This window comes from Balaenoptera physalus (assembly GCF_965194825.1).
Source record: "Balaenoptera physalus genome assembly, chromosome: 1".
Lineage (NCBI taxonomy): Eukaryota > Metazoa > Chordata > Mammalia > Artiodactyla > Balaenopteridae > Balaenoptera > Balaenoptera physalus.
In genome coordinates this window covers 3535514-3555402 of record NC_138882.1, presented here as the reverse complement: position 1 = coordinate 3555402, position 19889 = coordinate 3535514, and the positions used below count along the sequence as shown (strand labels likewise).

Here is a 19889-nt window from a genome sequence, read left to right as displayed (position 1 = left end):
AATTGTACGTCAGCTCATTTGTGTTCTTCTGGGAAATGTGCCTCTGTTTATCTAAAAAGCTGTCTCTATGGGTCCTAGAGACATGGCATGACATTTTTCTTTTATGCACACTGGTGGTTCCATGAAAATTGCATATAGACGTCTGTGCTCATATAGAAAAGTGAAAATAAGATGCCGTTGTTCCTTCTGCCTACCTGCAAGATAATCTGTGCAGTGTAAGAGCAGCTGACTTGGGTTATAACCAGATCGTTCCCTTAAAGTTAACTAGCTCTGGGATGCTGTCCAGATTCTTGGTTTCTGGCTTAGGCTTTTTTCTTTCTCACAAATGGGGTGATTTTACTGAATGATACGCAGTAGGACTTTGAGAGAGAGAATAAAGTACCTGTCTATGTCAGCAAAAGAGCCAAATCTGTGCGGTAGGAAACATGTCATGTAACGAGTATTTACTGACCCTCTTGCAATGTGCTCAACGTTATGTTTGATTTGTATTAAATTTATGTAATTCTTTGATTTAAGTGCATTTTTGAAGAATATTATACAGTCCATATAATGTTGCATCCTGACCACAGGAAGTTCTGTCTGTGTAGTTAGGGGTACGTGATACACAGTGCACATGCTGTCTTGAGACTGTGATATAAACGTTGCTATCTGGTCCCCTTAGCACTCTCGGAGTCTGATTTGATTCCATTGATAACCTCCAGTAAGCTCTGTGCCCTTAAGATCTCTGGAAGTCAACGTCACACAGTGGAAAGTGAGAAAGCCTGTTATGTCGCCCTAACCTCTAGCCAGCTTTATTTGCAGTGCTGTTTAGAGCACCAGTCACCCAAGCCCCATGGTCTGATTCTTGCTGCTGGGCTCAGGCAGCCAGTTCCCTCCAGGAAGCGAAGCCTTGGAGCCTTGTCTCCTTCCCGGCTCCTGCCCACTTCCAAAACAATGCTTCTCAGATTCTCTTTGCTGGCCTGGATCCTCAATTGTGATGGGACTTAAAGAATTTCTTTAATGCCTCTTTTAATAAACCAAGAGAGATGTATGGATGAAGCCAGAACAGAGGCTTGGGAATGCTTTTTTTCTTTACTTGACCCCTCCACGCAGACACAATGTCTAGGGTTATCTTGGATTCAGCCTTGAACTTGAGCTGAGCTAGAGAGGGGCTCTGGAACAGTCTCCCGCCAGTTTTCCCAACCTCCCCAAACACCTCCAGGGATGCCCTATGCAGGGCAAGAGTCAGACGTCTTTACTCCCCAAGTCCAGAACCTACCTCAGGATAAAGCTACTTATTTGAGGGTATGTCTTCACTCTTCACCTTGCTGGAACAACTTCTCTGAGAAACCCACTTGGCTTCAAGGAACTTCAGGAGTTTGGGGGGGGGGGCATTGTGTGTGGGAAGGGCCTGGGGAAGAGCTGAAATATGACCGGTGTATGAGAGATTGAGCCTGGGGAAACATGTGGACTGAAATTGACCAGACCGATCAATAAAGGCTGCCTCTTTCTCAGTCTTTGAGGAAGCTCTGTTATGTGTGTTTTTGTGTGACTGACAAGTAAGAAAAGATATACTTTACTTTTAAACCTCAAATAAGCTGAATATCTGCGGGTAATGTGATTGAGTCCTGAGGACTGTGTCGAACACTGCAAGATGGTGGTGTTGGCAAGAACCTCCCACTGGAAAGATCTATTTTTAATGGTCCTTAGAATGGTTAGTGATTCCCTTCCTAGTTGTTTTCCTTACAGAGGATGGTTTGGGGGAAATTAGGGAGCAAGAGAAAAAGATAAAAGAACTGATATTAATAACAGTGTGGTGGGCTGCTCTCCTGACACGATCACCTGTGTATAAAGTTTATTTTGTTTGAAAAAAGTTTTCTTTGTTAGCCTTACTTTACCGATGAAGAAAAAAAATGGACTCAGAAAGGTCAAGTGATTTACCCAAGGTCACTCAGTTTGTCAGAAGAGCGGGCTGTAAATGGAAATCATGGATGTGACTCTGAAATCCATGCTTTTTCCTCAAGGTAGTATCTTTTTGCCCTTGTTGATATAAAGAAAGTATGATTACAGACAATGTTTGTCTACTCAGACTTTCTTCCGAAAGGCATTTTGGGCTTAAGTAAGACATTTGTCAATCGCTCTGTATCTTCCTCTTCAATCCGCAGTGGAAACCCCGAAGAATTTGGAAGGGTGGGCTGGGGCTTGGCGTATGGGTGGGGTGGAGCCATCTGGAGCCCTGAGAGCTGAGCAGAGATGGGGGGGGCGGGGAGGCACTTCTGGTCTCTGACTCCGGAATTTCCTGAAAGGATCTCTGGAGTTTGACGTTGAGCTTGCAGTTCTGTGGCTTATGGTAGCAACTCGCGGGGCTCCTGAGTGGATGAAAAGGAAATTCACTGCATCCACTTGTTATAGAGTCAGTGATATGAGGACGGCAGGGAAATCACTCAAAATGAGTGAGTTTGGAGAGGAATTTTTATTCCTAAGAAACGAGTAAAGATCTCCTGGGGGGAGGGCATAGGGAAAGAGATAGTTTAAGTACCCCTCCCCCGCCCTTTTTAAGCACTTTTGACAAAGCCGGGTGTGTCTCCTGCAGGGAGATGCTGGTCCCACGCCCGGCGCTAACGTTTTTTCACAGTTAATGCTGCTGAGGCTTGCTCTGGACGTCCGCAGCCTCAGGGCCCCAAAGCTCCGCCGCCTCCAGCGGTGTCTATAGGATTAGAAAGAAAACTGCTCGGAACCCGCCACCAGGTCCCCGAAGCGGCGCCCCACAGTGTCCAGACAAGAAACCCTGGGGGAAAGCGAAAGAATTCGTCCCCAAGGCTCGGCGCACGCTGGCCACCACCTCTTAACCACGAAAGTTGTCTGCAAGTTGGAAAAGGCGCTGACACCCTCCGAAAAGCGCGATCCGCGGCATCTCGGGGCCCCTAACACTCTCCCTACGCCCGCGCGGCAAGTCCCAGGGGGACGAGACCACCCCGAGTGCCGCCTTTCCAAACCCACTCTTTCTTTGTTGTCCAAGAGGGACCTGAATTGCTCGACGGCCGCAGTTCTGCGGGTCCGGCACTCTTTGAGCTTAAGAACCAGAACACCCTGCGCGGGGGCTTCCCTAAGGCAGGAAGCTCCCGATGGTCCATCCCCGCGCGGCCACAGCCGGGGATTCGGAAGCTGAGCGGCACGTCGTCCCTTCCCTCATGAAGCTTCCAGTCTGGCCAGATTCAATGGGATGTCAGCCTAGAATCACCTAGTGCTCAGATCTGAGTTCCCGGTCCAGGTTGAGGCGCGGGAGGGGCTATGGGGAGTGGAGTGGCCGTGTGAGCGTTCAGCAGGTTTCACCCAGGGCTTGGTGGCCTGCAGGCGCCAGCGTCGTCCTCGAGAACGTCACTCAGTGTTCTGGTTTGTCCCGAGAATGGACAGGAGTGGTTCCGAGAGTGGGGTCTCCAGTGTTGAGTTGGAGCTGACTCACATCTCCATTTCAATTACAGAGAGGAAGAGCTAGATTAGATTGGACCACCTACCCAAGGTTATTTCCCAGCCGGCTCCTTTCTCCAGACCGGATCTCCCCATTCACCTCGAAGGGCACCGGCTCGACCAAGGTGGGACGCGCCTAGACCCCTGGGCAGGGGCAACTCGCCCCAAAGAAAATGAAGTCTAAGAAGTTCTCTACAGGGAAGCCTTATTACCGAGAGCTGTAGATTCCGATAATACAGGCCAAAGGCTCCAAAAACCTGACCTGTCCTTCAGGGAAAGGATGCGAGTTTGTTTGGAGGGGTGTGGAGGAGTCTTGATTACCCAGATAACTGCGGCACCTTGCGTTTTCCTCGCTGGTAAAGACGGGGCCCTGATATACTAAGATACCCCCATAGTGACTGTCCGTCAGTCGCCATTGGCTGGCCGCCCCCTACCAGGCGTCTTTCTAGGGGTAGAAGGTCTAGACTGGCCGCAGTTTTTCCTCCTGGACTACAGGCTGTTTACTCAGGCAGCAGAAAGGGATTTTTTTTTTTTTTAACATGACACGACTTCTCACCTATTCCAGTTTATTTTCTGCAAGCTTCAGCCAATTCGATGCTCTTTGTTAATTTATATGTCTGCACTAAAATTTAACCTCTCTTAAAAAAAAAAAAAAAGTGCTTCGAACGCGGGGGTGGAGCGCCTAGAAGCGGGGGTGGGGCGGGGTGGGGTGGGTAGCCCAGCACCACCCCCCCTTCCCGGCTCCAGCTCAGGAGCGGAACTCTGGAGTTCTAGCTTAACTTAATTTTCAGAGGAAAGCAAAAGTGGCTTCTGATGGGCTTTTCGAGTGGGAGGGGCGGAGAACTTAGGCAGAACCCGAGCTTCCGTAGACTGATAAACTTGTTTCTCTTTCCCCTCGGGCTATCCCGGCCTGGTTGTGGAGAATTTCGGGGGGGGGGGCGGAAATCTAGGTTTCTTCTGCGGCTAAAGAGTAGGCACGTGCTACGAGAAAAGTATTCTGGTTTCTCGAAAGCACCAAAAAGTAGGAATGGAGGAGGTGTTAGACATCGTTTCCAAGGATGTAGGTTTGCAAGTTTCGTGCGGGGTTGGAGACATTGTTTCCAAGGATGTAGGTTTGCAAGTTTCGTGGGGGTTGGGCGGGTCGTGCTGGGTCGTGGGAGGCTTCTCCCACCCAGGCGGGCGGGAGACGTAGGTCTTCCACGCTGTTCTTCCGGGGACCCGTGTCTGCCGAGCCCAGGAAACTTGAACCAGTCCTGAAAATCATTCCCTCTTTGCACGCGGGAAGCGCGCGGGGCCGCCCGACACTTCTCAGGTCAGGTCAAGGGCAGGCTGTGCCCGGCGCGCGCTCGGGAACGCGGCGTGGACCCACGGGAAGGCGGCGGCGGGAGACCAAGGCAGTCGCATCCTCGCGGGCGGGGACCGCGAGACCCCCTCCGCTCCTGCCCGCGGGTGGACGGGGCGCACGGCCCCGTGGCGCTGAGTCTGGATAAAATATGCCGGGACTGCGCTTCTCGGGCTCATCAAGGCTGCGGGAGCCTCCCCGAGGCATCATCCTTTGTAATTGCAACCGTCAATCAACGCTCGAAGACACAGTCAGAACCGGGAAGGACGACCCTGGAGACCAGCCCCGTAGGAAAGGAGGTGGAGGAGCGGGGGAAGTGGGGGAAAAGGGGTGCGAAGTTTGCCAGGAGTTGGCAGGGGAGCGGGGAGCGAGTTGAGAACGCGCGGGGTGGCTCAAGCCGGAGCTGTCTCACCCGGCCTCGCGTCCCCACCAGTTAGTTAAATGCCCCGCAGCCGGGGTGGATTCCTAAGTGCGCTCCCACTAAGAGGCAGTAGGTGAGACTTCCCCGGAGGAGGGTGGGAGGCGTCGGCCCGCCCGCCGGGGCTTTATCATTCCAAGGCGGTGGGTGTATCTCTCCGTGAACGCAGACCACCGCGAGCCAAGACGTTTAGACCACACAGGCCCAGTCCCCCATCCCCATCTCAGGTGCCTCCCCTCCTGGCGTCCGCTTCGCCCTCCCGCCTCGCGCGGAGGCTTCTGCCACCTGGAACCATCCCCAGGTAACCGACCCGGCACCGCGGGCGGGCTCGGGCACCTCCTCCCCCAGCGCTCCTTCCGCGAGGGTATTCTGGGAGACGCCCAGGCCCATCCCAGGTCACGGGGCAAACGGGTCCCGGGCTCCAGTGGGGACTCCCAGCCCAGCGGAACTGAAGGGGCAAAGGACCAGAGTAAGTGCTGGGGGGGGGGCGAGGATGGGGGAAGGATGCACTTGGAGGGCGGTAAGGAGCGCGAGGTCGGAAGCCGAGGCCTGCTCCCCCCCCCCGCCTCTGCGTCTGCTCCCCTAAACCCCACGCAGAGCGCCCGGGGCAAAGGTGACTGTACTCTCCGGTCTCTCCCGCGGGAGATTTCCCGCCTTGTCCACCGAAGACGCGGTTTCGACGTCCCCCGCGGGGACCTGGATAGGTCTGGGGCCCTCGGGAGCTCCTCCGTTCCTGGAGCTGGAGGCCTGGGGCACTGGGGGCTTGGGGTTCCTTTGGTTCTCGGAAAGGGAAGTTTTCTCTCGGCTTGAGACCTCGTGCGCTTTCGGTGCCCGTTGGGCTCGCAGCTGACTAAGCAGAGCCGTCAGCCTGGAGTACAGCTTCAACTGTGGATTCTCTTAAGGGAGGATTTTTAAAACCTTGACCCCAGCCCCTATTCTCCCGCCATCGCCGCTCGCTTTTGTGAGGAGACAAATGGATGCCAGCTGGCCCTTTGTCACCGTCGCTCCAGGTCTTTGGGGGTGTGATGGGAGGGCAGACTGGCCTAGACGGGAAGAGGCGTCAGGTGTGGCCTAAACAGGTCCCTTCTGGGGCTGAGGCTGGGCCCTGAACATGAACACAAAGTTTGCCTCCAGCCAGGTCAGGCTCAGCCGCCAAGTCCCGGCAAAGATTTAGGCCACACTACAAGTCCCTGGTGCTGTCAGATCCTCTGTCCACTTCTTTCAGCTCTCCTAACCTCCTCCTCCCGTTCCAGCAACCAGAGGGCCTTCCCTCCCACAGAGCTCCAGCCTGGTGTTGGGAAGGCGTTGCAAAAGTGCCCCCCTGTGCTGTTTGGTTGCTGTGGGATGGAGGTGCTCTTAAATTAAGACTTTGTAATAAACTGAGGCTCGAAGTTCACCTGCATCCATAAGGAAAGCGTAGCGAGCACTGATTTGAGCCCTGAGACTTTATCCCCTTTCTGAATTTAATTCACAGTGATACTTAAAATAACTATAGGAAATCCTGCAAATGGACCGACTGTCCCCAAAATCTGAGCATCTTAAGGGTCACTAGTTTTGGCAACTTCAGCCCACTCCCCTTTACAAACTAACGGGCAGCCTTCCCACCAGGGTTAAACATTTTCATGAAACCTGCAGATGCTACTAACACCGACATTTAAATAACTTGGATTCTGCATGCTGCATGTTAAACGGCAAAATGACAGATCAGTTTCGAGAGGCAACAGTATCTGCATCGCCAGGCGCGGGGAGGTGATGAACGACCCATCTCATATAAAAGTGTAGATGATGCGTGGCAATGATGGGAGTATTTTTCAAGTCATCAAATACTGGACTGGCCAGTTTGACTGTGTGATCTCTATAGCATTCAAGTAGAATAAATTCAGAGCCTTTGAGATTCAAATTCACCCCCTTGTGGGTGGACTCTGATAATTACCGGGTCTCATAGCAGACGCGGAATATGAGGCATTTCACATGCAGTCAGGACGCTGGGGAAAAAAAAAAAAAATGTTTTCATCTTGTTGGGATGAGATCTGAAAACTTAGAAGATGGGGCTGGGCTGGTGGAGGAAGAGCTTGCATAACAGATGGTTCTTTAAAACTTTTTTTAAAGTGCTGGGCCTCTGGGCCTCTTGTGAATCGTCCCACCCAAGAGGCAGCAAAATGAAAAAGAAAGCCCAGGCTGCTCTTCGCATTCTATATGGAAACCCAGTTCCCCAAAATTTAGGGAGTCTGCCGCCAAGATAATCTTGGGCTCGAGGTGGGGCGCGGGGTGGGGGGGGGTGTTTATAAGTGAGAGAAGGAACTGGGGAAGAATGGGGAAACGGGGATAGCCGTTCAGATTCCCGGCGACACGGCTGTCCCCTCGGTGAGCAGGTGAACCGTGACGCTCCGCCAACTCCCGGGGGCCCGCGGACTGAGTGCCGAGGGGAACGAGGCCGGGAGACCCTCAAGAGCAGGCCAGCTCTTCTTTTCATTTCTGGGTTGTTTAAATGTGTTTAACTCCTCCTGCAGCCCCTCACCCGGCGCACACGGGGGCCGCCCCCTCACCCCCACTCCCACTCGCGTCCCTCTGGCTTCCCCTCTGCGCGCGGACACCTCCGCCCGAGCTTCTCCTTGGCCGCCGCGCTCAGACAGAGGTCGCCTCTTACTCGCTGTTAAGACCCGCCGCGTGCGCATCCCCCGCCCCGGGCCTGGGTGGGGTGGGAGGGGGCGAGGCGGGGTGAAGAGGTTGGGGCAGGCGAGGGGACTGGAGCCTGCGCCTCGTCCTCATTGGCTGGCGCCTGGTGTCCGACCCGAGTCCGGAGCCCGCGTCCCCATTCACTGTCATCACCCCTCATCCCCTCTTCCCCTACCCAGCCCTACTCACCTCCCTTCTCCTCCTCTTCCTCCCCTTCTCCTTCCCAGCCTCGCCTCCCGGGCTGGAGAGGACTGCTCCCGGACTGGCGAGAGGAATAGACGAAGCGACAGAGGGAGGCTGGAACTTCCTAACTCCAAGCCTGATAGTGAGCGGGAGGGAAGCAGAGACGGGCAAGGGGCGGAGAGGAGAGGAAAGGCGAGGAGGGAGAGGAGAGTGAGGCCAGAGAAAGCGCGCGCGAGAGACCCTGCGGATCCCGAGCGCTGGGCGGCGGAGGGCGGGGTGCAGGTTGCCCGAGCCGAGCCGTCCGGGAGCAGCGGCACCGCCGCGGCGGCAGCAGCTCGGCCGCCGCCTCCGCTGCGCGCCCGGAGCTCGGCCGTAAGCGCGTTCGCGCCCCGGGCAGCTGCGCCCTTGCCGAGCCGGACCGGGGCGCCCGGACGCGGTCTTCGCCTGCAGCCCGCTGCCTCCTCCTCGCGGTTCGGGGGCGGCTCGGGAGCCGCAAGCCTGGACGGGGCTCGGGGGTCCTGACGGCAGCCCCGGAGGCGGCGGAGGCGCGCTCCTGCCGGCGGGCGAGGAAGCAGCCACCCGGTCGCCCCCTCCTTCTTCCCGGCGGAGTTGAAGCTGTGCCGCCGGCGTCCAGGTGCTGGGCTTCCGGACCGGCACGGACCCCCTACCCCGCCCGCGGCCGCTTTGTCATGCTGCCCAAAGTGGAGACGGAAGCTCTGGGACTGGCTCGGTCGCATGGGGAACAGGGGCAGATGCCGGAAAACATGCAAGGTAAGGAGGCGCTCGCGGCGCTTGGCTTCCGCGGCTCCAGCGCCCCGGGCTCGCCCCGCGGGCTGCAGCCGCCCGCCCCGCGCGGGAGCTTGACCGGCCGCCGAGCGCTGGTCGCCGCGGGGCTGCCGGGCTGCGGGGCGGCGCGCGGGCTTCGGGCCCCTTCCCCAGGGGCAGGCATAAAAGTTTATGGCTCTTGAACAATGCGGGGCGGGGATTTTCCAAGTAATGCCTAATTGGCCACTTCTCATTAAGAAAAGAGAGGCTTCGAGCTCTGGCTACTAGAGCGGGGCAGCTTCAGGCTAAAGATCTTGTTATTCTAAAGATCATTCTAAGGAACGGGATGTCTCGCGGGAAACCCGAGCAGGTTCCCAGTCGTTGGAATCGGCGGGAACTTGAACCAGGGCTCTTGAGCGGTGGAAGAACACTGCCTGGGAGAGTCAGCTGCAGAGAGAGATGGAGCCTCGGGGAGAGCGGGCTTAGCGGTGTTAGGACGCATGGGCACCCCACAGCCCAGGCGCACCCAGGGAGCCGGCTCGAATTTGAACAACTTCATAAAACTGCAGGCAGAACTGGAGAGAACCAGTTATTCCCAGCCCATCCTCTGGTCGGGCGCTGCGGAGTGAGTGTTGGGCGGGGGCGGCGGTTTAGCCTCAAGCCCTTCTGTCTGAGACCTGGGAATCTGGAAGTCCTTTTTCATATCCCAGGTTTTGATTGCTAACAACAACAGCCAAAAAAACAGTAAATCCCGTAGGCAGTATTTTCGCCGCATTCCAAAATAAGCGAGTCTAGATCTGGACGTATTGAGCCCTTCAGAAGTTTATCGCAGTTGCTCGGGGCCGGGGAGGGAACAATGCTAGGAAAAGTCACCGGTGCCCTTCCATCCTCGCCCCTGCCAGCGCGCAGGATGTGCGGGCCGGCGGGCCTGTGATCCCGGAACGCTTCCTGCCATCCCCTTGAACGAACTTGAAAGGGCCGGGGAGGCGTTGAGAGCAGAGTTCAGGGCTGGTGCACGCGGCTGTGCGGGAGAGGCGGTGCTGGGCCCGGGGCCTGAGGTCGCCCCGCTGCTTTGAGAAGAGGGGGCGGCGGGAAGGCGTGCGTCCTGCTGGTGGGGTCGGATACCGCTCGCGGATCCTGGGGTCTCGCTCAGCCTCCAGGGAGGGCCGTGGACGTCCCCTGGGCCCGAGGCCCTAGAGTCTAACTTGTAGGTTGGCTAACGAGGGGACCCGGTTGGCCCAAAGAGGTTTTCCCTCTGGCACCTGGGATTCCGCGAAGGGGGTCGCAGGGGAAGCGGCGCCGGGGAGCTGCCTCCGAAACCCTCCGCCGCCAGCGGCCGTGAAGGACTATCCTTTGGGCGTCCTTGGGGCCGGCGAGATTCTTGGGCCAAGGGAAAGTTTCTGCTTCTCCTTACCGCGCGCGTTTCTGGGCGACTCGGGAAAAGCAGCGGAGGGAGAAGCTGGAGCAGGAAGCCGGGGAGGCAAGAATCAGGGTTTGGGGGGAGATGGGAGGGAGATGCCATTGCAATATTTTCTTTGTAAAATTCGAGAGGGGCGTTCTCGACCCGATCTACTGCCCCAGAGCAGAAAGCTGGCTTTCCCTGGTGCCTAGGGCTCCGGGAAGCCTCCGGCCGCTGGCTCAGCCCCGGGGTCGAAAGCGGGTGGGCAGCGCCCGGGCGAGGCTTCCTCCAGGCCACGCGGCCTGCCGCCGGAGGGGAGCCCCTGCGGACAGGCACCCCAGGACCAGGCTCGCTTTGGTCTCGGCCGGGGACGCACCGCCGTCCGACCCGCGGGGCGGAGGGCCGGGGGGCAGAAAGGGGACCCGCTACCGGGTCCCGGGACAGTTCGGGGAACTTGTCCGCGCGCCTCTGAGGCCTTCGCTGTCCAAGGCCCCACCGCTTCCTCTACTTTCTCAAGACCGGGACTTATTTGCTCGGATGCACTCCGTGCTCCAAACGCTAACTTGGGTTAAGAGCACCTGGGCGCCTCTGAAAGGTGCCCCGGTCTCGCACGGCAGCGTCGGTCTCCCCACACGGCCTCTGTCTTTGAATTTTCCAAGAGGGTCCCCACCCCCGGCCCCGGTCTTTTGGGTGTCGGATCCCCGAGGCGCGCACCGGATCGCCTGGAAACGGTTGCCTCTCCGAGCCTCTCAGATGCGAAGTTAAAGTTTACTTTGTTGAGGAAAGGGGGAGGGAGAAGAGAACACACTTGGTAAAGCACACCTTTTTCCGTCCCTAAAACGTGCCTCAAGACAATAGTCACGAGCTTTAGGAGGGATGGGGCTATTAACAAACTTCTGGAACTCTCAGCCTCGGCCAAAGCCCCAGGTTCCCCAAACGCGAGCGCGGACCTCTCAGGGCACCGCCGGGAGAACTGCGCTCTGCGTCTCTTTATTTCTGTTTCTCGGAGCCCACACGTCTGCCTCGGCTGGAACATCTCTTCCCGGGACCCCCACCCTCACCCCCCAAACTCTGGCTAACTCACCCAGGTTTATGCCCCAGCCCAGGGCTCTGAGTCCCTGGGAGAGAGCCGGCCCCACTCTGCCGGTCGCGGCTCAGCCGAGAAGCGCTGCAAGGACCCTCACCCCGACGGCCCTTTCCGGAGGCCCCCAGAGTCCGTAAAGAAAATAGAACTTTATTTTAAAGAGAGAAAAAGAAAATCAGTAATCATTGGCAAGGAGGCCACTATGGTGATAGAGCGGCCGAGTACTTTGGGGGTGGGCTGGGGGCTATTTCTCCCTTTCCTATTTGGTAAACAAATCAGAGGAAGCTTCTGCCCGGCCCTCGGTTCCCCGTCCACCCCCTCCCGCCCCGCCCCGCCCCCTGCAAATGCCACTGATTAACTTAAAACAAACTTGACTGGGGCGTTTGTGCGCCTGTGTGTAGCCGAAAGTTGAGCAAGGGGCGAGAGGCGAATGCGCCCGGGGTTTCACCGGAGGTGCCGGGAGGCTTCGGGCGGCGGCCGGGCTGCGCGGACCTGCCCTCGCCATCCGTCCCCCGCGGCGCGCGCTGCGAGGCTCGATCGGCGAGGACCGAGTCTCCGGGAGGGACCGGATCAGGTATTATCTGGGGTCTCCGGGCCACTGCCTCTGCTATGCAGTTTATCCATCTTGGAGCTGTGAAGACGCCTTCGCGGCGCTGCGTCGGAAGGAAGGCCGGTTACCCGATCCCTGCAGGGAGCCGCGCAGAGCCGCGGCCTGATTTCTGTTTAACAGGGCGAACTCGAGGTGTTTATATTTTGCGGTGATGATCGGAAACATGTGAAGTTCATTAAACGACTTCAGTACTTCGCGACGAAACCAAACCCTCGTGTGTATCTTTTCCTTTCCTTCTTTTTCTTCTTCTTCTTCTTTTTTTTTTTTTTTTCGTCCGGGCGTCCTGCCTTTTGCCTTTTTATTTTTACAGGAGATTTTTGCAAAGTGTGGAGGGGAAAGCCCTATCAATACGTAACTGAATGTTTGGATTAATCTAACAGATCTGAACGCTGGGAGCCGCAGGCTGTGGTTAAATTGGGGCTGCTGAGAAGGTTTCTGGGGCATCCGTTCACCTGCCAAGTGTTTGCATATTGGTGTTGCTTTCTCCAAGCACCCTTATAGTTCGGTGCACTTTGAGCAAACTCATTCCAGTGGGAAGATAACGCCGTGTGCTCCTTTCTTTCCCTTAGGCAAAGGTGACATTTTGGAACTTAACGTCAAGAAGGTTTAAAAGAAACTCAAAGTTGTTACTTTATGCAATTCTTGTTTCTATTCTGATCTGTTGCTTTGCAGAGTTAGGGGGACTCGTGTTCAACAGTGGTCAGCTTAAGAATTTTTAACGCCAAGAAATTAGAATTATTTTTAAGTTAAAATAATGCAAAGCGCATGCCAAAAGATGTTTTACTTTCACTGTATGAAAATAGCTCTCTGCAGTACATCTGGGTAACACATTTTTATTTTCTATTTTACCTGGTGATGTTTGCCCACTAGTCATCAAAATGGTTTTTATTGCAGGATTAAAACCTACCTAGTAAATTAATCGGATATGTGCATGCATTTCTCTCTTGTTTCAGTGTCTCAGTTTAAAATGGTGAATTACTCCTATGATGAAGATCTTGAGGAACTCTGTCCCGTTTGTGGAGATAAAGTGTCTGGGTACCACTATGGGCTCCTCACCTGTGAAAGCTGCAAGGTTTGCCTTCTCCGTTGCTACCTGAGAAATACAATGTTCAAAACCAAAATAAACCATTGGATTACTTCTTAAAGCTAAATATAGGCTGTCTTTTTCGGACTCAATTAAAAATGAGAGAGGGAATGAGTGAGTCTTAGTGAGATGATTCTTCGAAATATGTGTCCAGTTTAATTCAAAAGGCAAAGAGATTTATGCTGTTTAGAAAACTTTGCCAGTCTCATGGCTTTAAAATAGTTTATGGTAGGAAGGTGATAGAGCTGTAGAAAGACTTCTATTTCTAACGGTCCAAAGTATTGATTTTGCTTGACTTATATATAGTTAAAGCATCGTTGTTCTTGAGAGTGAACATGACAGAGTATTTCCCAAATACATTTTAACTTCAGAGTATTCTGTGCTACACGTCCAAACATTTTTTACCCACAGACATAAAAGTCTAAATTCCCAACTGCATGATTTCATCCTGATTTATTCCAAAAATAATTTTTAAGATTTTTTTGAAATCTATATCATAAAGAATTAGAAACCAGATCTTAAGTTTATAATAAGAGTAGTTTTCATAAATATATTATATGACCTGTTTAAATGCAAGAAATTTTAATATGTAAGATGTACTGTATTATTACTAACAATGTCAACTATACCTTAAGGATTTATCTCAGACCTTTTTCATATATTCCCAGTAAATCTGATACCCCCTATTTTTCAACATTTTTAAAAGTAGAAAACTCAGTACAATTACTTAAACCACTGCCAAGAAAATCCGTTCTTTCTTTATAACAAAGTAAGATGGTTTCACTTTGTGGCTAGTAGGACAAACAGAATATACCATCCAAGCTGTTATTATGTTACAAAGCTACAGATTTTATTTTTGATTAATTCTTGTGGGTGAAATATAAGGAAGGCATACACTCTGCTAAAATTCAGCTCTCTGCTATATATGCTTTTTTCCCTCATGAGTTTCACCTTTTTCTTTACACAGTTCCCCAACTTGAATGTATTCCAATGGAATTATGAACATTTTCCCATTTTATTCTTTAAATCCTTTTGCTTTTAACTATCTAGTGCTGACATTTGTAAAAAATCTGAGGTGTTTTGCTATTCCATTTTTCCATTGCTATTTTACAGTAGTTTGCCACTGAAATTGTATCAGACTACTTAAAAACAATGCCGCTCTCTATATAAGTGCCTTATCTGGAATATGAAGGTTAATAGGAAAACAGATTTTCTTCAAAAAATTACTGGTTAATATGCATGTATTTTCCCCTGAATGTTGAGATAAGATGGTGTGTAGCTAAAGCTCCCCAAGATTTGATACGATTCTTGAAATATAACTCTGATGCCAGAAAAATCTCTACCATATCCTGGTTTTGGAGGGTTGATCTTGTTAAAATGTAAAACAAACCACAGAACCACATAAGGGCTCAAACGGTGCAATGAAAAGATTTACTGGTGATTTCCTTAAAATGAAACAATGGAAGAGACGGGTGTTAGCTTTATAATATGTCTCACTATTTTCTCTTATAGGGCTTTTTTAAGCGAACAGTCCAAAATAATAAAAGGTACACGTGTATAGAAAACCAGAACTGCCAAATTGACAAGACACAGAGAAAGCGTTGTCCTTACTGTCGATTTCAAAAATGTCTAAGTGTTGGAATGAAGCTAGAAGGTAAGTTTTTTCTAAAGACCACTGCCTGTTAAAACTCTCCAAGGACATAGGATTTAAAACAACATTGTACTTATAACATGGTAATAGTATTTTCCTAGTCTTTTAACACTATTGACAATAAGATCTTTTTGATGTTTTGTCAGCAGAATAGTCCGAGTCTCATTTAAATGCTGGTGAAATTTACTAGGAAAAAAAGTCTAATACCAGAGTTTCGCCTCCTCACCTCTTTTTTTTATTTTGAGGAGCATATGCATTTCATAGGTTAGATGAAAGGTCAGGTTAGATGAAAGCAAGACTAACATGATTCAGCTGAGAACAGGTAAAAATAATTTGCCAAAATATTTTTTAAAATCCTTTAAGTTTTCAAATCAGGAAAAAAAGTTTGATTTTAATCTTTTTAAATAGGTACACTTGTCATAATTGTTGCTATTAGTTTCATGATTCCTGAACAAGAGTTAAAGCCTTTAATTATAAAAAGATTTTCTCATGTAGAGTATCATTTTTGATTGTGTGGGAAAGGACATTTCTTTTTTTTTTTTTTTTAAGATGATGATTGAGTGCAAAATAAAAAAAATTTTTTGAGAAGCAGGAAACATGAAAAATAATGAACCATTACATCGGTAGCATTGGTATGACAAGAACAAGAGAATGGTTCCTCAAAAGCCACATTAAACTTTACGTTGAAAAAGTAGAACCTGCATTTACGATGTACAGATTGGCAGGAAGTAACGTTTAATATGTGACTTCTGTAAATAATTTGTAGTTCATGGACTATTATGATGTGTTGCTGTTTTTCAGCCTCTGACCTACTGACTTTCCAGAGATTAAATATATTGTAAATAAAGTAACAAGAAGTGATACAGATCCCTGAGATGTGCCAGATACAGGAGTGCATTTTATTTGATCAGTGAGGCACAGACTAGTTGTGTTTGGGGCTTTTCTGTTGTGTGGCACTCAGACCTGATGGCAATACTCAAAAAATTTCAGATACGTCTGCTGAATTGCTAATAGGTTCCTTCCCAATAGAAGTAGCCACTTGGGTTATCAGGAGGACTGTTAAGTCAGTGTTGCTTTTAAGAAAAGATCGAGAAAAGAAATAACTGATTCTTGTTAATTTCTTCGTTACCAATCCCTGTTATTATTTTCCAAACAGCAAAACAGTGTGGTAGATGCTTACTATAGTATGAGACTCAGAAGATAAAATGTTAAAAATTAAATGTTGTGATTGCATATGTTGATTCCTTTTTTTCTTAACAAAGGGAAAAGGTTACATTTCTTTACCTTAAAAAGTGTGCTTTCTTAACAGTAAGTCACTTGCACTGCATGCTCATGCTTTGTTCACAGTGATATGAAACAATTAAGTATTCAATAAATTATCATCCAGATGAAAAACTCTTTATTATCTTGTGCAGTGTTCTGGATACCTAGCATTCACAATAAATTTTTAATGCTATACTAATCCGAAGATGAAAAGCTCAAAAACTTAACCTCCAGCAATTTCAGTATGTCACAAGCTGTCAGAGGGTTGCTGGGTCCTATCTAATTGCCACTGGCCACCATGAGCTAGGAGAGTCCCGCTAAGTAAATTACTAGACGTGGCCCCAGACGCCACATAGCATTGTGACGGTGGACCGTTTTGACAGCTTCTGAAATGAATTTGCTTTAATTATGTCCAGTTCTGCTTAAGTGAAAAACAATAACTGGTGGCTCCCTGGTGTGTGCCCGTCAAGTCCAGGTGAGGATGATTTTCCAAGAAGAGCATGTACCTAACACTTTTTGCAGCAAATTAACCAAAAGACTTTGAGAGAGAAAGATGTTCTAAGGAAAAATAGTCACAATTGAATCCAGAAATGGCTCCTTTGGTTTTTTTTTTTTTCCCCCTTTTAGCAGTTTGGGTTTCCATAAAGAGAATCACAGCATCCCTGGCATGACAGACCCTGATCCTCTTCCTTAACAACATGAAGCATCTCCTGTGTGTAGCAAAAATTAGGAAGTCTCTGCAGTCGCCAAAGGGTTAATATGTCCCTACGTATCCGAAATATTTTTTTGATGACAAACACACTTGGAGGAAAGAATTCATAAATAAAGAGGGCATGGCTCTTTTTTGGCTATTGTAGTGAAAACAACCACACACAGACCACTTCCGGTCCATTTTCAGCCTTTCTAACTATCTGGAGATCTGGAGAATGCTAATAATTTACATCTTCTTTTTACCCTTACTTTCTTTTTTTTTCTTCCCCCATCCCGACAGCGGTAAGGGCGGACCGAATGCGTGGAGGGAGGAATAAGTTTGGGCCCATGTACAAGAGGGACAGGGCCCTGAAGCAACAGAAAAAAGCCCTCATCCGAGCCAATGGACTTAAGCTAGAAGCCATGTCTCAGGTGATCCAAGCCATGCCCTCCGAGCTGAGCATCTCCTCTGCAATTCAGAACATCCATTCTGTCTCCAAAGGCCTACCTCTGAACCACGCTGCCTTGCCTCCCACAGACTACGACCGGAGTCCCTTTGTAACGTCCCCCATCAGCATGACAATGCCACCTCCTGGCAGCCTGCAAGGGTACCAGACCTACAGCCCCTTTCCCAGCCGGGCCATCAAGTCTGAGTACCCAGACCCCTACACCAGCTCCCCGGAGTCCATCCTGGGCTACTCCTACTTGGACACTTACCAGACCAGCTCCCCCGCCAGCATGCCACACCTGATCCTGGAACTGCTGAAGTGTGAGCCCGACGAGCCCCAGGTCCAGGCCAAGATCATGGCCTATTTGCAGCAGGAGCAGGCGAGCCGCAGCAAACACGAGAGGCTGAGTACATTCGGGCTCATGTGCAAGATGGCAGATCAGACCCTCTTCTCCATCGTGGAGTGGGCCCGGAGCAGCGTCTTCTTCAGGGAGCTCAAGGTACGTGCCAGCCCTGGGGGGCTTAGAGCTCCCCTTCCCGGAGACCCGGGGCTCTGTGGTCCCTGCTTAATAGGGTCTTGGTGCGGAAAACACGTCTTCCTTACTTTTCTTCTTCGTAAAATGATGTTTTCGACCTTGACTTCAGAACTATTTGCAGCTTAACTTTATGGGGCTTTTCTTGCCTGTAGCTCTTCATCTGGGGACATGGCATTTCATGTCACATAGGGGGGACAGTTGGTTGTTGTTGTTTTTTTTTCTGAGTAGGAGAATGTCTTTACTTACTCCCTTTAATCTCAGATGGTTTATGGCTAAAAAACGGAAGCCAGTGTGAAACAGAACCTAGTAAACTTTAAAAATATTACCCAGTAAAAAGCTCTGTTATAATGGTGCCATTTTAGAAGGAAAAAAAGGCCAACATTTAGTTGTGTTTAGACGCTAAAGAATGCAAGTGGTACCACTGGTTAGTAGTTAGCAAGTAGGTATTTACTACCTGTTTACCTTGACATTAGGTTGGTAGAGCCTTTGTTTTCGGAGCAGATTCCAGTAGGATGTTTACTGCTGTTGGCTGGGGAATGGGCCCATGGCAAGTGCTAGCCTGCTTGGCTGGGCTTTGCTACTCATACCCCGTGTGTGTCGTTGATTTTAATGGATTGGTACATTGTAAACACAGCCCTTGTTTGTCTAAGGATCTCTGTTTAACTACATAATTATTTTATTTCCTGAAACTGAAGACCGAATTAATATGGGAAAGTTATAGGGAAGTTTGGGATCCGAGAGTAGCTACCAAAACTGTATTTGGTGGTCAGTGATTTCGTTCTCTGTGTTGAAAACAAAACTGAATCCTGGGTTTGATTTCTAGTCTGTCTGTCACAAAATCGATTTCTTCCTGTTCCTGTGGCTGCTTCAGACACCTAGGACTTTGGGAGGAGATTTAAACATCTCTGAGAGAAGGACAGTACAAAGCAGACTTTTAATTTAAAGGTTTCTGTTTAAAGTGGTGTGTGCGCGGATGGGCTGGGGAACGTGGAAGCCACGTGCAAACGGAAGACAGTGCTTTCCGTGGCCGTCTTCACCTGGCACTGTGATCTGCAACAAGAAAATTATCTGAATGGATCCGAGTAAGTTACTAGGCTACCACCAGCCTGCTGTTAGGATGCTGAGCGGTCCAGCCCTACTGTCTAGGCCTCTATCCCGCGCGTACAGACAGCTGATGGCGGGGATCACTCGGGGGGGGGGCGAACAGGGTGCACTGTTAGCTGTCAGGCCAGACCCTCTGAGTATGGAACCACCCTGGGATAGTCAGGGCGTTTGTCATCAAAAACGAAACCAAACCAAAGTTTCCCGGCGCTCTTAGGTTCACGACTTTGTCACTTAAGAGAACAGGTAAGAAATTGGAAAATGAAAATGATAATGTTACATACAGCCTGAAAGGTTAGGAAATGTACAAGTGAGGAAAGCACAGCCTTCCAAGTCAGAGGAAGCCAGTTTGCATTAGATCTTTGCTACTTAGTAACTGTCTTTGTGGGCAGGTCCTCAATCTCTGAGCCTTAGTTTTCTTTTTTTTTAAAATATATATATATATTTTTTAATTTATTTATTATTTTTGGCTGCATTGGGTCTTCATTGCTGCGCGTGGGCTTTCTCTAGTTGCAGGGAGCGGGGGTTACTCTTCGTTGCAGTGCGCGGGCTTCTCATGGCGGTGGCTTCTCTTGTTGCGGAGCATGGGCTCTAGGTGCGTGGGCTTCAGTAGTTGTGGCACACGGGCTCAGTAGTTGTGGCTCGTGGGCTCTAGAGCGCAGGCTCAGTAGTTGTGGCACACGGGGTTAGTTGCTCCGCGGCATGTGGGATCTTCCCAGACCAGGGCTCGAACCCGTGTCCCCTGCATTGGCAGGCAGATTCTTAACCACTGCGCCACCAGGGAAGCCCGAGCCTTAGTTTTCTTGTAGGTAAAATTGTAGGTGTGGTGTTTGGGGGGTGATGGAGGGTATGGAGGGAATAGCAATACGTGTATTGAAGAGGTTTTTCGAGGAATAAATGAGACTATATGGGCAAAGCATCTAGTCCTGGGAACCCGGCCTATATTATATACTCAATAAATCAGTGCTATTTTAAAATTGCTCTTATTGTTTTATGACAAGTCTGTGGAGGCTTTACGTATTACTCTTATATTCAGGAAAAAAACATGCACTTGTACTCTGATTAGTTTGACATTGGAAAACAGTATTACCACATGTGTGGCAGAAAGTAAAATTGTATAATAGTCATTAACTACTGCCAGTTGAGGACCTCAAATTTGTCAGGCAGTTAGTTGGTATAAGATGGATGCAAA

The 19889-nt window shown here is 50.5% G+C and overlaps 1 protein-coding gene across 6 annotated transcripts in view; it reads left to right on the top strand.

Moving 5' to 3' along the window:
* The window catches only part of NR5A2 (nuclear receptor subfamily 5 group A member 2), a 139243-nt gene that overhangs the window by 14142 nt on the left and 105212 nt on the right, over nucleotides 1-19889 (top strand). The window contains exons 1-4 of one of the 6 annotated variants that reach the window (XM_082425687.1): nucleotides 8237-8837; nucleotides 12878-12996; nucleotides 14521-14662; nucleotides 16914-17560. In XM_082425687.1, the coding sequence (XP_082281813.1) occupies nucleotides 8756-8837; nucleotides 12878-12996; nucleotides 14521-14662; nucleotides 16914-17560 (990 nt within the window). In that variant the 5' untranslated portion in view covers nucleotides 8237-8755. The other 5 variants (XM_082425691.1, XM_082425690.1, XM_082425688.1 and 2 more) reach the window with 5 other exon arrangements.